The 12833-nt window shown below is 46.7% G+C and overlaps 1 protein-coding gene across 5 annotated transcripts in view; it reads left to right on the top strand.

Moving 5' to 3' along the window:
- Positions 1 to 12833, top strand: part of LOC139583136 (serine/threonine-protein kinase MRCK beta-like) — a 129340-nt gene that overhangs the window by 69100 nt on the left and 47407 nt on the right. For all 5 annotated transcript variants that reach the window (XM_071413919.1, XM_071413920.1, XM_071413917.1 and 2 more), the window contains exons 8-17: positions 500 to 748; positions 1306 to 1549; positions 1739 to 1858; positions 7169 to 7302; positions 7991 to 8233; positions 9691 to 9801; positions 10891 to 11129; positions 11646 to 11751; positions 11953 to 12077; positions 12264 to 12369. In XM_071413919.1, coding sequence (XP_071270020.1) covers positions 500 to 748; positions 1306 to 1549; positions 1739 to 1858; positions 7169 to 7302; positions 7991 to 8233; positions 9691 to 9801; positions 10891 to 11129; positions 11646 to 11751; positions 11953 to 12077; positions 12264 to 12369 — 1677 coding nt within the window. The remainder of the gene's footprint in view (positions 1 to 499; positions 749 to 1305; positions 1550 to 1738; positions 1859 to 7168; positions 7303 to 7990; positions 8234 to 9690; positions 9802 to 10890; positions 11130 to 11645; positions 11752 to 11952; positions 12078 to 12263; positions 12370 to 12833) is intronic.

The following is a 12833-nucleotide window of genomic DNA, read 5'->3' as shown; positions in this document are numbered from 1 at the left end:
TGCATTTCATAAATATTACAAAAGTGTATAAATAAGGCGTATTGAACACTTCTGTATAATCTCAATGAGGACATAGCAAGTTTTCATTAGTCATATGAAAAACGTCAGAATAATCTACAAGAGATCACAAGAGATCACAATAATCCGCAATAATCACTCCGCACCCAACAAATTAATTACAAATGAAAGGCTGAAATGTTTTGAGTCAATAAGTATTCAAACCCTTTATTATGGCAAGCTTAAATATATTCAGGAGTAAAAATGTGCTTAACAAGTCACATAAGTTAATTAACTCACTCTGAGTGCAATAATAGTGTTTTACATGATTTTTGAATGACTACCACATCTCTGTAACCCACACATACAATTATCTGTAAGGTCCCTCAGTCGAGCAGTGAATTTCAAACACATATTCAACCACAAAGACCAGGGAGGTTTTTCAATGCCTTGCATAAAGGGCCCTCTTCCTCTCATTCCTCTCTTCCCTGCTCTCTTACAGGAGCGTTTCCAGTTCCCCTCAAACATCAGCGATGTGTCGGAGGAAGCCAAGGACCTGATCTCGCATCTCATCTGCGGCCGCGAGCGCCGCCTGGGCCAGAACGGTATCGGCGACTTCAAGGACCACCCCTTTTTCGCTGGCATCGACTGGGATCACATCCGCTACACCGAGGCGCCCTACATCCCCGACGTCAGCTCGCCATCTGACACCTCCAACTTCGACGTAGACGACGATATTCTTAAAAACCCGGTGGGTGGATTTGGGGAAACAAGCTATCTAGCTAAAGATAACAGAAAAATAGCTAACTAGCAAATGCTACCTAGACTCAAGCTAGCTAGTTAACAGTAACTGAAAAGGAGCTAGCTAATTAACGCTAACTGGAAACAAGCTAGCTCGTTAACACTAACTGGAAACAAGCTAGCTCGTTAACACTAACTGGAAACAAGCTAGCTCGTTAACACTAACTGGAAACGAGCTAGCTAATTAATGCTAACTGGAAACAAGCTAGCTCGTTAACACTAACTGGAAACAAGCTAGCTCGTTAACACTAACTGGAAACAAGCTAGCTAATTAATGCTAACTGGGAAACAGCTAGCCAGCCAAGCTAAAGTGAATGAACTCTATTTCACTGATTGGCCAGCAGAAGACACTCAGTTACAGTCCCAAGTCCCTGGTTAAGAATGAAAACCAGAAGTGTTTTTGTCCTCCACGACCTCAGTAGTTTAATTACCTCTTCCCTTGGTCAGTTTGGCTGTTCGACTCTAACCGATCTCTCTTTCTCTTTCTCTCTCTCTCCTACCCAACAGGACATTGCCCCTCCAGTTACGCACACCGGCTTCACTGGCCAGCACCTGCCCTTCGTGGGCTTCACCTACACCACGGACAGCTGCTTCTCGGACTGCGGCAGCGTCAACAGGGCCGGCCTGTCCGACGGGGGCTCCCAGGAGGGCGGTCCCAGGGACCAGGAGAGGGAGCTAGGGGTGGAGGTTTTTGAGAGGAGGATCCGCCGGCTGGAGCAGGAGAAGCAGGAGCTGAGTCGCAAGCTGCAGGGTGAGAGGGAAAAAAGAAACACACACACAGATCGCATGCGTAGACACACACCAGCGAGGCCAGGAGAAACACTCACAAAGCATGCACACACAGACACCCTTGATACGCACCCTTAGTGACCCACAGTTTAAAGTGGACATGACTTCTGACCCTTGACCTGTGTTTCTTGCCCCCTCTGACCCCCTCCAGAGTCCACTCAGGCTGTGCAGTCTCTCCACGGGCCGGGCCGCGGGGCCTGCACCCAGGGCCGAGACAAGGAGATGAAGAAGCTCAACGAAGAGATTGAGAGGCTCAAGAAGAAACTTGCAGGTCAGTGTCTCTCAATGTAACACAATCTGGCAACCCAACGTCATTGACTGGCAACTCAACACTGTCTGGGCGTTTAAATCACGCCTGGCTGGAACACAAAGGTCAAATACCTGAAAGTGTTTGATGTGCCCTCGGTTTACTTTTGAGGCTATTACTGGAAAAAAATTGCAGAGTGTTCTGACTCAAAAGGTTTTCTTCAGGAGAATCTACCAAAATGGATACCATTGCTACAAGGGAGGAAGATTGAAATTCAACGGGCACACCGAATCTACAGTGGCAGTAATAACCATAGCCGTCCCCGCACCCTCATATTCTGCCTGTTAACCTCTAACGAGTCACCCTCCCGGATCCGGGATCCTCCTCATCAAAAAAGCTGACTAGCATAGCCTAGCCTAACGGGACAGGGATATCATATAATATAATTTCATGAAATCACAAGTCCAACACAGCAAATGAAAGATAAACATCTTGTGAATCCAGCCATCATTTCCGATTTTTAAAATGTTTTACAGCGAAAACACAATATGTATTTATATTAGCTCACCACAATAGCCAAACACACAACGCCATGTTTTCACCATGTTTCCACCGCATAGGTAGCTTTCACAAAACCCACAAATAGAGATAAAATTAATCACTAACCTTGAACAACTTCATCAGATGACAGTCTTATAACATCATGTTATACAATACATTTATGTTTTGTTCGAAAATGTGCATATTTGAGGTATAAATCGTAGTTTTACATTGCAGCCACCATCACAAATAGCACCAAAACAGCCAGAATAATTACAGAGAGCAACGTGAAATACATAAATACTCATCATAAAACATTTATGAAAAATACATGGTGTACAGCAAATGAAAGATAAACATCTTGTGAATCCAGCCAATATTTCAGATTTTTTAAGTGTTTTACAGCAAAAACACAATATATATTTCTATTAGCTCACCACAATAGCCAAACGCACAACGCCATTTATTCACCGCCAACATAGCTTTCACAAAACCCAGAAATGGAGATAAAATTAATCACTAACCTTTGGACAACTTCATCAGATGACAGTCTTATAACATCATGTTATACAATACATTTATGTTTTGTTCGAAAATTTGCATATTTAGAGCTGCAAATCGTGGTTTTACATTGTGAATACGTAGCCACAATGCACCAAAATGTCCGGAGATATTTTGGACAGTCACCTAATCTAACCAAAGAACTCATCATAAACTTTACTAAAAAATACATGTTGTACAGCAAATGAAAGATACACTGGTTCTTAATGCAACCGCTGTGTTAGATTTTTTTAAATAACTTTAGTACAACATACAGCATGCAATATTGTGAGACAGCGCCCTACAATTCTCCGCCTTGTTGGAGCCAACATAAAACACAAAAATACGAAATAACATCATAAATATTCTCTTACTTTTGATGATCTTCCATCAGAATGTTGTGCAAGGAGTCCTAGTTCCAGAATAAATCGTTGTTTGGTTTTAGAATGTCCATTTCTTCTGTCGAATTAGCAACTTTGGCTAGCACATGTCCAAGAAATCGTTGCGCCTGGAACGAAAAATTCCAAAAGTCCCAATAAACGTTGAATAAATTGGTTAAACTCTGTTGAAAAATCCTACTTTATAATGTTTTTCTCATATGTATCCAATAAAATCAGAGCCGGAGCATTTCGTCGTGTATACGTAACACATTTCAGAAGACAATGTGGAGTTGAAAACTGACAAAAGAGCGGACCTGTCACTCCAAAAGCTCTCATTCGGCCTCACATCAAGCTAGACACCCCATTCAACCTTCTACTGCCCGTTGACATCTAGTGGAAGGCGTATGAAGTGCATACAGATCCATAAATATAAGCCAGTTGAATAGGCAGGCCCTGAGAGCCCCATTTTCATAATTTTCACTTCCTGTCTGGAAGTTTGCTGCCAAATGAGTTCTGTTTTACTCACAGATATAATTCAAACAGTTTTAGAAACTAGAGTGTTTTCCATCCAATAGTAATAATAATATGCATATTGTATGATCTAGAACAGAGTACGAGGCCGTTTAATTTGGGCACGATTTTTTCCCAAAGTGAAAACAGCGCCCCCTATTAAGAAGAAGTTAACAAATGAGGACCGAGTGGATATTCTGCGGTGAACCAGATCCCTGGAGAACCCACCGAGACATAGGAGACCCAATCTGGCATTCTACCCAGAATACGGCAACGAAACTGGAGAGGAAATCCTTCGACCACGTCAAACGACAGATGACAGCAAGAGGAATTCACCCGTTCGTGTTATACCCAGCCATCCTGAAGATCAGGAAACACGTTTAGGAACACTCTAGTATTTTCCATAATGTGAAAGAGGCATAGGCATGTCTTGCAGCTGAAGACGACTACTAGAGAAGGACCCCGCTCATAGCACACCCAATTCCTCCAGGTTCTCCCCATGGAACATTTTAGAAACAGAACCACGGCCTGCCTCCTTCCTTGGATACCCCATCGCATGAAGGGTCATCTTAACTAGTAAGATGGACACAACTAATGCTAAGCTAACAAGCTAACGTCACCCATTTTTATTTGTTATTCATTGACATAATGTAGTTCATTTGGTATGAGCGGCTTGGTGGATTTGTTAACTTGGCTGTTAGCATTCTGGTTATATGGCAAAGATGCAACTGGCTGGCAAGTGGCTCGCTAGCTGGCTAGGTTAGCTGACTGGCACGTGGTTCGCTAGCCCCCCCCCCCCCCCCAAAGGTGCGGACTCTGGCCGCAAAACCTAAACCTATAGGGGAGGGTCTGGGTGGGCATCTATCCGCGGTGGCGGCTCTGGTGCGGGATGTGGACCTCGCTCCACCTTAGGCTTGGCCCACTTAGGTGGCGCCTCTGGAGCGGGGACCATCGCCGCCGACACCGGACTGGGAACCCTCGCAGCGGGCCCCGGACAGGAGGGCGACTCCGGCAGCTCCGGGCCGGAGGGCATCTCCGGACAGGAGGGCGGCTCCGGCAGCTCCGGGACGGAGGGCGGCTCCGGGCCGGACTGGAGGAAGACTCTGGAGGGAGGAGACGCAGAGACAGCCTAGTGCGTGGGGCTGCCACAGGGCCCACCAGGCTGGGGAGACCTACAGGAGGCCTAGTGCGCAGAGGAGGCACCACTCCTCCAGGCTGAATGCCCACTTTAGCCCGGCCCCTTCAGAGTACAGGCACAGGTCGAACCGAGCTGTGGGGGAGCACTGAAGATCTGGTGCTCAACGCTCGCACCTCTCCATTAGGCTCAATGCCCACTTTCGCCTGGCACGGGCGGAGCGCAGGCATAGGACGAACTGAACCCTCCCAGCGCCCCGGAGAACCAGTATGCAGAGCCTGCGCAGGATACCCTAGGTCGAAACGGCGCACCGGAGACCAAACACGCTGAGCTGGCACAATCTGCCCTGGCTGGATGCCTAGTCTCGCATGGCACTTGTGGGAGGCTGGCCTATAGCGCTCCGGGCTATGAGCGCGCACTGGCGACACCGTGCGCTTCACCGCATAACACGGTGTCTGACCAGTACCACGCTGCTTCTGGTGAGCACGGGGAGTTGGCTCAGGTCTATCGCCTGACTCCGCCAATCTCCCCGTGTGCCCCCCAAAAAAATGTTTTGGGGCTGCCTCTCGTGCCTGCTGCGCTGCCTTGCCTCATATCGCCGCCTCTCAGCTGTCGCTGCCTCTAGCTCTTCCTTCGGGTGGCGATATTCCCCAGCCTGTCTCCAGGGTCCCTGTCCGTCCAATATCTCCTCCCAAGTCCAGGAGTCCTGAACCCTCTGCTCCTCGATACCACGCTGCTTGGTCCTTTGGAGGTGGGTAGTTCTGTAACGATCGTCTAAGGGAGGAGACCAAAACGCAGCGTGGTAAGTGTTCATGCCTTTTAATGAGAAGTGAACACTACGACAAAAATAACAAAGTTATAAACGAAAATCGAACAACACGAAACAGTTCTGTCTGGTACAGACACAAAGACAGAAAACTACCACAAAACACAAGTGGGAAAAGGCTACCTAAGTATGGTTCTCAATCAGAGACAACGATAGACAGCTGCCTCTGATTGAGAACCACACCCGGCCAAACACACAGAATAGAAAACATAGAACACAAAACATAGAATGCCCACCCCAACTCACGCCCTGACCAAACCAAAATAGAGACAAAAAAGGATCTCTACGGTCAGGGCGTGACACACAGCTACACCTCCAATTGACTCAAAATGTCAATTAACCTATCAGAAGCTTCTAAAGCCATGACATAATTTTCTGGAATTTTCCAAGCTGTTTAAAGGCACAGTCAACTTCGTGTATGTAAACTTCTGGCCCACTTGAATTGTGATACAGTGAATTATAAGTGAAATAATATGCCTGTAAACAGTTGTTGGAAAAATTACTTGTCATGCACAAAGTAGATCTCCTAACCAACTTGCCAGAACTATAGTTTGTTAACAAGACATTTGTGGAGTGGTTGAAAAACGAGTTTTAATGACTCCAACCTAAGTGTATGTAAACTTCCGACTTCAACTGTATATATATATATATATGTGTGTGTGGGGGTGCTTTTCTGGTGACAGTCAGTGATTTATTTAGAATTCAAGGCACACTTAACTAGCATGGCTACCACAGTTTTCTGCAGCGATACGCTGCATTTGGACAATGACCCAAAACACATCTCCAGGCTGTGTAAAGGCTATTTGACCAAGAAGGAGAGTGATGGAGTGCTGCATCAGATGACCTGGCCTCCACAATCACCCGACCTCAACCCAATTGAGATTGGTTTGGGATGAGTTGGACCGTAGGGTGAAGGAAAAGCAGCCAACAAGGGCTCAGCATATGTTGGAACTCCTTCAAGACTGTTGGAAAAGCATTCCATGTGAAGCTGGTTGAGAGAATGCCAAGAGCGGCAACGGGTGGCTACTTTGAAGAATCTCAAATATATTTGTTACTTCATAGTTTTGATGTCTTCACTATTATTCTACAATGTAGAAAATAGTAAAAATTAAGAAAAACCTTTGAATGAGTAGGTGTTGTCCAAACATTTGACTGGTACCGTGTGTATATATAAGGCACATCTATGGTTCTTCATCTGTAGGGCTCAGTTCTTGTCACCTTTCACATAAACAAAGTATTATATTTTATTAGTTATGTTTTTTACAAAATAAATCAAAGATTTCTCCCTGAAGCCCAGTCTGAAGCCACTGTCCAGTAAAATTGTGACCTTTTGGGAAACATTGACCCTAATCTATCACCATCCTGCTAACCAGGAAGTCCCTCCCCTTTTCGCTGTCTTTCAGACTCTGATAAGCTGGAGCACCAGCTGGAGGAGGCGGTGACGCTGCGCCAGGACTTCGAGAGCTCCTCCTCCAAGCTGAAGACCCTGGACAAGCAGGTCAAAGCCCTGAGACTAGAGAAGGAGGAAATCCACAAGGTAACATCACTCTTTTCTTCCCCCCCTGACCTTCAACCCCACCCCCCTACTCCAGGGTAATTTTTATTAGTGCACACCATGTGTTTGTTATTGGACAAGTTCAGGCAGCCATAGAATCTCACCATTTTCACATTTTGGGGTGGAGCTGGAGATGATGAATTGAATGCTGAAAAGGGGTGGAATTTCCCTTTAAAGAATTTGTTCGGTGCTAATTGTCTATGTAAGTTTTATAGTGTCAGTCGAGCTTATAATTGGTAGTTCTCTGATGACTTTTTCTTTCTCCCGATTCCTCTCCTCTCATGCGGTCCTCCTTTCTCTCTCTTTCTCTCATGCTTTCGCTCCCTCTCCTCATCTACTCACCTTTCATTCTGTCTGGCTCTGTCTGGTTCCCTCTCACCATCTCTCCTGCCTCCTCTGCTCTCTCTCTTTTCTTTTGCTGCCCTCTCCCTCCCTCCCACCCTTCCATCTTTCCCTCTCCTGACTCTTTCTTTCTCTCCATTTCCCTCCCCTCTCTCACCTACCCACCCACCCTTTCACTCTACCTTTCTCTCCCTTCCATCTCTTCCCCATCTACAACCTACCTCCCCCACATCTCTCACCCTCTTTCCTTCTTTCTCACTCCCTCCCTTATCCACTCTCTCCACCTCTCTCTCACCCCCCTGCTTCCCCTCTCCATCTCCACCAACAGCAACTGGTGGAGTCCCTGGAGCGCCTGAAGTCCCAGACCAAGGAGCTGAAGGAGGCCCATAGCCAGCGGAAACTGGCCCTTCAGGAGTTCTCTGAGCTGAGTGAACGCATGGCCGAGCTGCGTTCCACCAAGCAGCGCCTCTCGCGCCAGCTCCGCGACAAGGAGGAGGAGATGGATGCTGCTGTGCAGAAGGTGGACGCAGTGCGCCAGGACATCCGCAAGACTGAGAAGGCTCGCAAGGAGGTGAGACGTAAAAGTTGACTAGCGCACTGCTCACTAATGCTAACACTTAAAGTGCTAGCATTTAGCTTGCTAACTAACAATTTTCTCGGTTATACTTTGCTTTATAACACTTAGCTCGCTAACAGTTAGCTTGCTAACCTTTACCTTGCTAGTACTTAGATTGCTAACTCTTAGCTTGCTAACGTTTATCTTGTTCGCTTGCTAAGTCTTTGTAAGTCTTTGCTTGCTAAGTCTTTGCTTGCTAAGTCTTTGCTTGCTAAGTCTTTGCTTGCTAAGTCTTTGCTTGCTAAGTCTTAGCTTACTAACATTAAGTTCACTAGCACTTAGCATGCTAATCATTGTGGATAAAGTTAGCATGCCGGAGGCGGAATGGCAATGTGTTAGCAACATTAAACAAATTTGCAATGTTTAGCTTTCTGTGATGAGGGAATAATTGAGTGTATTGGTTGTGGTTGATATGTGTATTGTTAACTGTGTGTGTGTGTGTGTGCTTATGTGAGTGTGTCTATACAAGAATACCAGACTCTAAACCTCAACACACAACCAGTTTTAGTGCTATGGCTCCTCCTGCCGTTCAGAAAGCACACACTAGCTTCTCTCCTCTCCAGCTGTATCTTTTATCATCAGCTTTTATCTATGTGTTTATTTCTCCATCTGAATGTCAGTATCCCCTTAAGGGCCTCGTCTTTCATGTGCTGTCTGCGTTGGCGACAGCGGAAGCCTCTACTTGGGATGTCCTATACGGCTCCCCTTAGGGGCTCTATGCAAACGGAACGACGGAGTTCCGTTTGCGTCACTCTGTTTGCGTCTCTCTCTACACAGGTCCACGTACCAAAGTGCGGCTGAATTTTTGGAACGGACCGTATACGATACACCGTAGCTCAGTTTGCGTATAGTTTGTAAAGCCCTTTAAGGGGCTAATTAGGAAACATAATACACACACTGCCGAAACAACCCAGGGTTGTATCTCAGTAGTCCTAAAATAGCGTCCTCCACCTCCACTGAAGAACTAGGCAGGTTAAAGCAAACTCCTAGTAGGCTTCCTCCCATATTGCTTTGGCCGTGTTTTTAGATTAGTGCAGATGAAGAGTTTAGACTATTTAGACTATTGAGATGCACCCTCAGGCCTTCCCCGAGATGAGCGCTAACAGAGTCCACATGGGTTTTGGTGACCCCAGCTAAAGTTAATGGGGCCAGGGAGGGTTCAATGGTGGCAGGATGATAGACCAATGTCTCATCTCCTCACCATCTCCCAATATTGTTCATTCATATTCACAGTACTGGTATGCATAATGCCAATACACATATTTACTCAATACATGCCCATGAATGTTTGGTGTGGTTCAGAATGAGAACGTGGTATATGTGTGCATAAATATTTCCTGATAGAAGGATATAAAACTCTGTGTGTATGATGACGTTAACCTCTGCTTTGTCTCCATGTGTTTGCGTGTTAGTTGGAGGCCCAGTTGGAGGATGCCAAGGCGGAGGCATCTAAGCAGCATAAGCTGCGCAAGCACAGCGAGGTCTACTCCAAACAGCTGGAGATGGAACTGGAGACCCTCAAGGTCAGAGTTCACACTCTCCTTTTCACTAATGTTCCAGTGCCCTTTCAAGTTCTCTCCCCTCTCCCTCCTCTACCTGTCTCCACTCTCCTCTCCCTACCCCTACTAGTACCTCTCCTTCTCCCGCCTACCTCTTTCTCCTTTCCCTGCTATGCTTCCCTTCCTTTTCCACCCTTTTCCCTATCCTCGTACTCTCTCCCCTATCCCCCTGCTCTATCGGTTTCCTTCTCCCCTCCCTTCCCCCCAGCTAGCTGAGGGGTCTTCCCTCTGGCATGGCTATATATAGTTGTGTGTGTTTGTTGTTGTTGGCAATGGGTCTAGACTAACAGCTGGCCCCCATAGAACATTATGGAGGCTTGGCTGGGTTGCATTAGAGCAAGGTTTGTGGCCTGGCATTCAAAACTACTTTACTGTATATACTTCTCATCTAAACCAGGGCTGACTCAGTCAGGGCTGGATTGGGAGGTACCTTGGCTTCCAGGAAGCAAGGCAATAATGATGAGAGAAAAAATGAGAGAAGCATTACAGACATCCTTGTCTGTCGTTTTTGAGAGGTTGCTAGCCTGTCAGTTTGTCCACCCCATTTTCAGATTTTTTCCTTTTCAACAGGGGTTCAAACTGTAGAACCCAGTTCCTACATTTTAATATAAAAATGGATTTTATCCAATAAAACAATGCTACATTTTATCTCTGGGACCCTCAGGATGACAAATCAGAGCAAGATTACTGAATGTAAGTACATTCTTTACCTTCAGAGATGAATGTATCAAACCAGTTGCCGTGATAAAAGTTTTGTTGTACACTCTCCTCAAACAATAGCATGGTAGTTTTTCACTGTAATAGCTACTGTAAATTGGACAGTGCAGTTAGATTAGCAAGAATTTAAGCTTCCTGCCCCTATAAGACATGTCTATGTCCTGGAAAGTTTGTTGTTACTTACATCATTCTAGTCACAATAGCACACGTTTGCAACAACCGTCCCGGTATAGGGACACCGATCCCGTAGATCCTTAAGAGGATTTATTAACTTTCTCTCTTTCATGTTGTACACTTTTTGTTTATTTGCCATTTCTCTCACTTCCTCCCCCCCAGGTGAAGCAGCTGGGCAGCGCGTGCGGCAGCGGAAGCAGCAGCCCAGGGCTAAAGGTAAAGTCGGAGCTGGACAAGAAGGTGCTGTTCTACGAGGAGGAGCTGGTGCGCCGCGAGGCCTCCCACACCAGCGAGCTCAAGGGCCTCCGGAAGGAGCTCCGCGACTCAGAGGGCCAGCAGCTCTCCCTTAACAAGGCGCTGCTCGTGCTCAAGGACAAGCTGGAGAAAGCCAAGAAAGAGAGGTGGGTTTAGGATATGCTTTTCCAAGAGCAAGAGGTGGGTTAGGATAGTAGACGTTTAGCTAGAACAGGTTTTAATAGCATAGGCTTTGTCGAGAGTGAGAGGTGGGCTAGGCTGGCATCCACTATATGGCTAAAGTAACAAAACAATTTTTTTCTAAGTTCATTATTTATACCCATTGATTCTTGGAGAATTTAACTTATGAGCTCAGTTCAACTGTCGTACCCCATCAGAACCCCAAATATAAACTTGTTTTACTCCAATCTTTGTGAACAACCTAATTATAAACAAGCACTATAGCTTCAAAACAAGCCTATCGTTTAGATCTCATGGATGGTCAGTACTTGCATCTATGAACCGTCTGCAGTTTAGAAAATGCTGTCATAATGCTGTGCTGATAAACATTTACAATACATGTTTAACATCCTGCCCCATCCCCACGCTGTGTAACCAAGGGGTGACCGCTTTATTTGTTTGACCTGCAGACTTGAGATCTCGTTCTGTGCGTGTGTGTGCAGGCAAACCGAAATGGCGGAGGCAGTGGGCGCTCTGAAGGACAAGTACGACCGTGAGCGCAGCATGCTGACCGTGGACAACAGCAAGCTGACCGCGGAGACCGACAGGGTAAGGACCACACGTAGGTACAGAGGTACACGCTGTGGGAAAGACGGGTGTTGTGAATGGACACTTAACCTGACACTCTCTCTCGCTACCGCTCTCTTCTTCTCCCCCCACTCTCTACCTCTTTCCTGCTCTCTCCTTTCCTGTCACTCTCTTTCTCCCCCCCCCCATCTCCTGCTATCTCCCGCTTTCTCTCTCTCTCAGCTGTGTACATTTGTGGACAAGCTGACCGCTCAGAACCGTAAGCTGGAGGACGAGCTACAGGACCTGGTCTCTAAGAAGGAGAGCGTCGCTCACTGGGAGGCCCAGATTGCCGAGATCATCCAGTGGTGAGCGGAAAGGCAGCCATACGGGGCCGTGAACTTGTCCAATAGGATAGCAAATGTTCCTTTTCTGTTTAAAAATGTTTTGCCATGGTGTGCCTTAATGAATGTAAGGCTTAGTAAACCCTGTGTAAGGCCTGTATAGATTCTTCAGAAACCTTTCCTAAGCTGATGTCTGTTTGACCCCCGTAGGGTGAGCGATGAGAAGGACGCCCGCGGCTACCTGCAGGCCTTGGCCTCCAAGATGACCGAGGAGCTCGAGTCACTCCGCTGCTCCAGCCTGGGCTCCAGATCCCTGGTAGGATGGGTACCAGAGAGAAACCCACGCACACGCCCCATCCCCTCCGTGGTGTTTGTATCCAGGGATTCTATCTGTCATTGTTAAATTACCCCCCCCCCCTGGTCTGAGCACAGGCGTCTCTAGGGAACACCACCACATCAGACGGTTCCTTTCCCTTGTTGTCGTGATTCTAAAGTTCCCCTACTAAACACTTTTATCCTTTTATAACAACTTGTTTTACACACTCCATTGGCACTACAGCGATCCAGGTCAAGTGCCTGACTAGAGGGTACAGCAGCTGTTTTTGCGCCCCACAAGCTGTGTAGTGTGTAGGCTACACCCTGTCTACTCATTTTACCTTGTTATTACTGCTGTGCTGCAGTATAAACCTACAATTTTTCCGATGCCCCAGTGGTGCTTCCCAGTGAAAGTTTGCCGGAATGACTCATAGGAGCGTGAGGGTACAAGTACACCCCCTGGAC

Source organism: Salvelinus alpinus, chromosome 8 (genome assembly GCF_045679555.1).
Source record: "Salvelinus alpinus chromosome 8, SLU_Salpinus.1, whole genome shotgun sequence".
Lineage (NCBI taxonomy): Eukaryota > Metazoa > Chordata > Actinopteri > Salmoniformes > Salmonidae > Salvelinus > Salvelinus alpinus.
The sequence above is the reverse complement of the archived record's forward strand: the minus strand, read 5'-3'. Positions and strand labels throughout refer to the sequence as shown.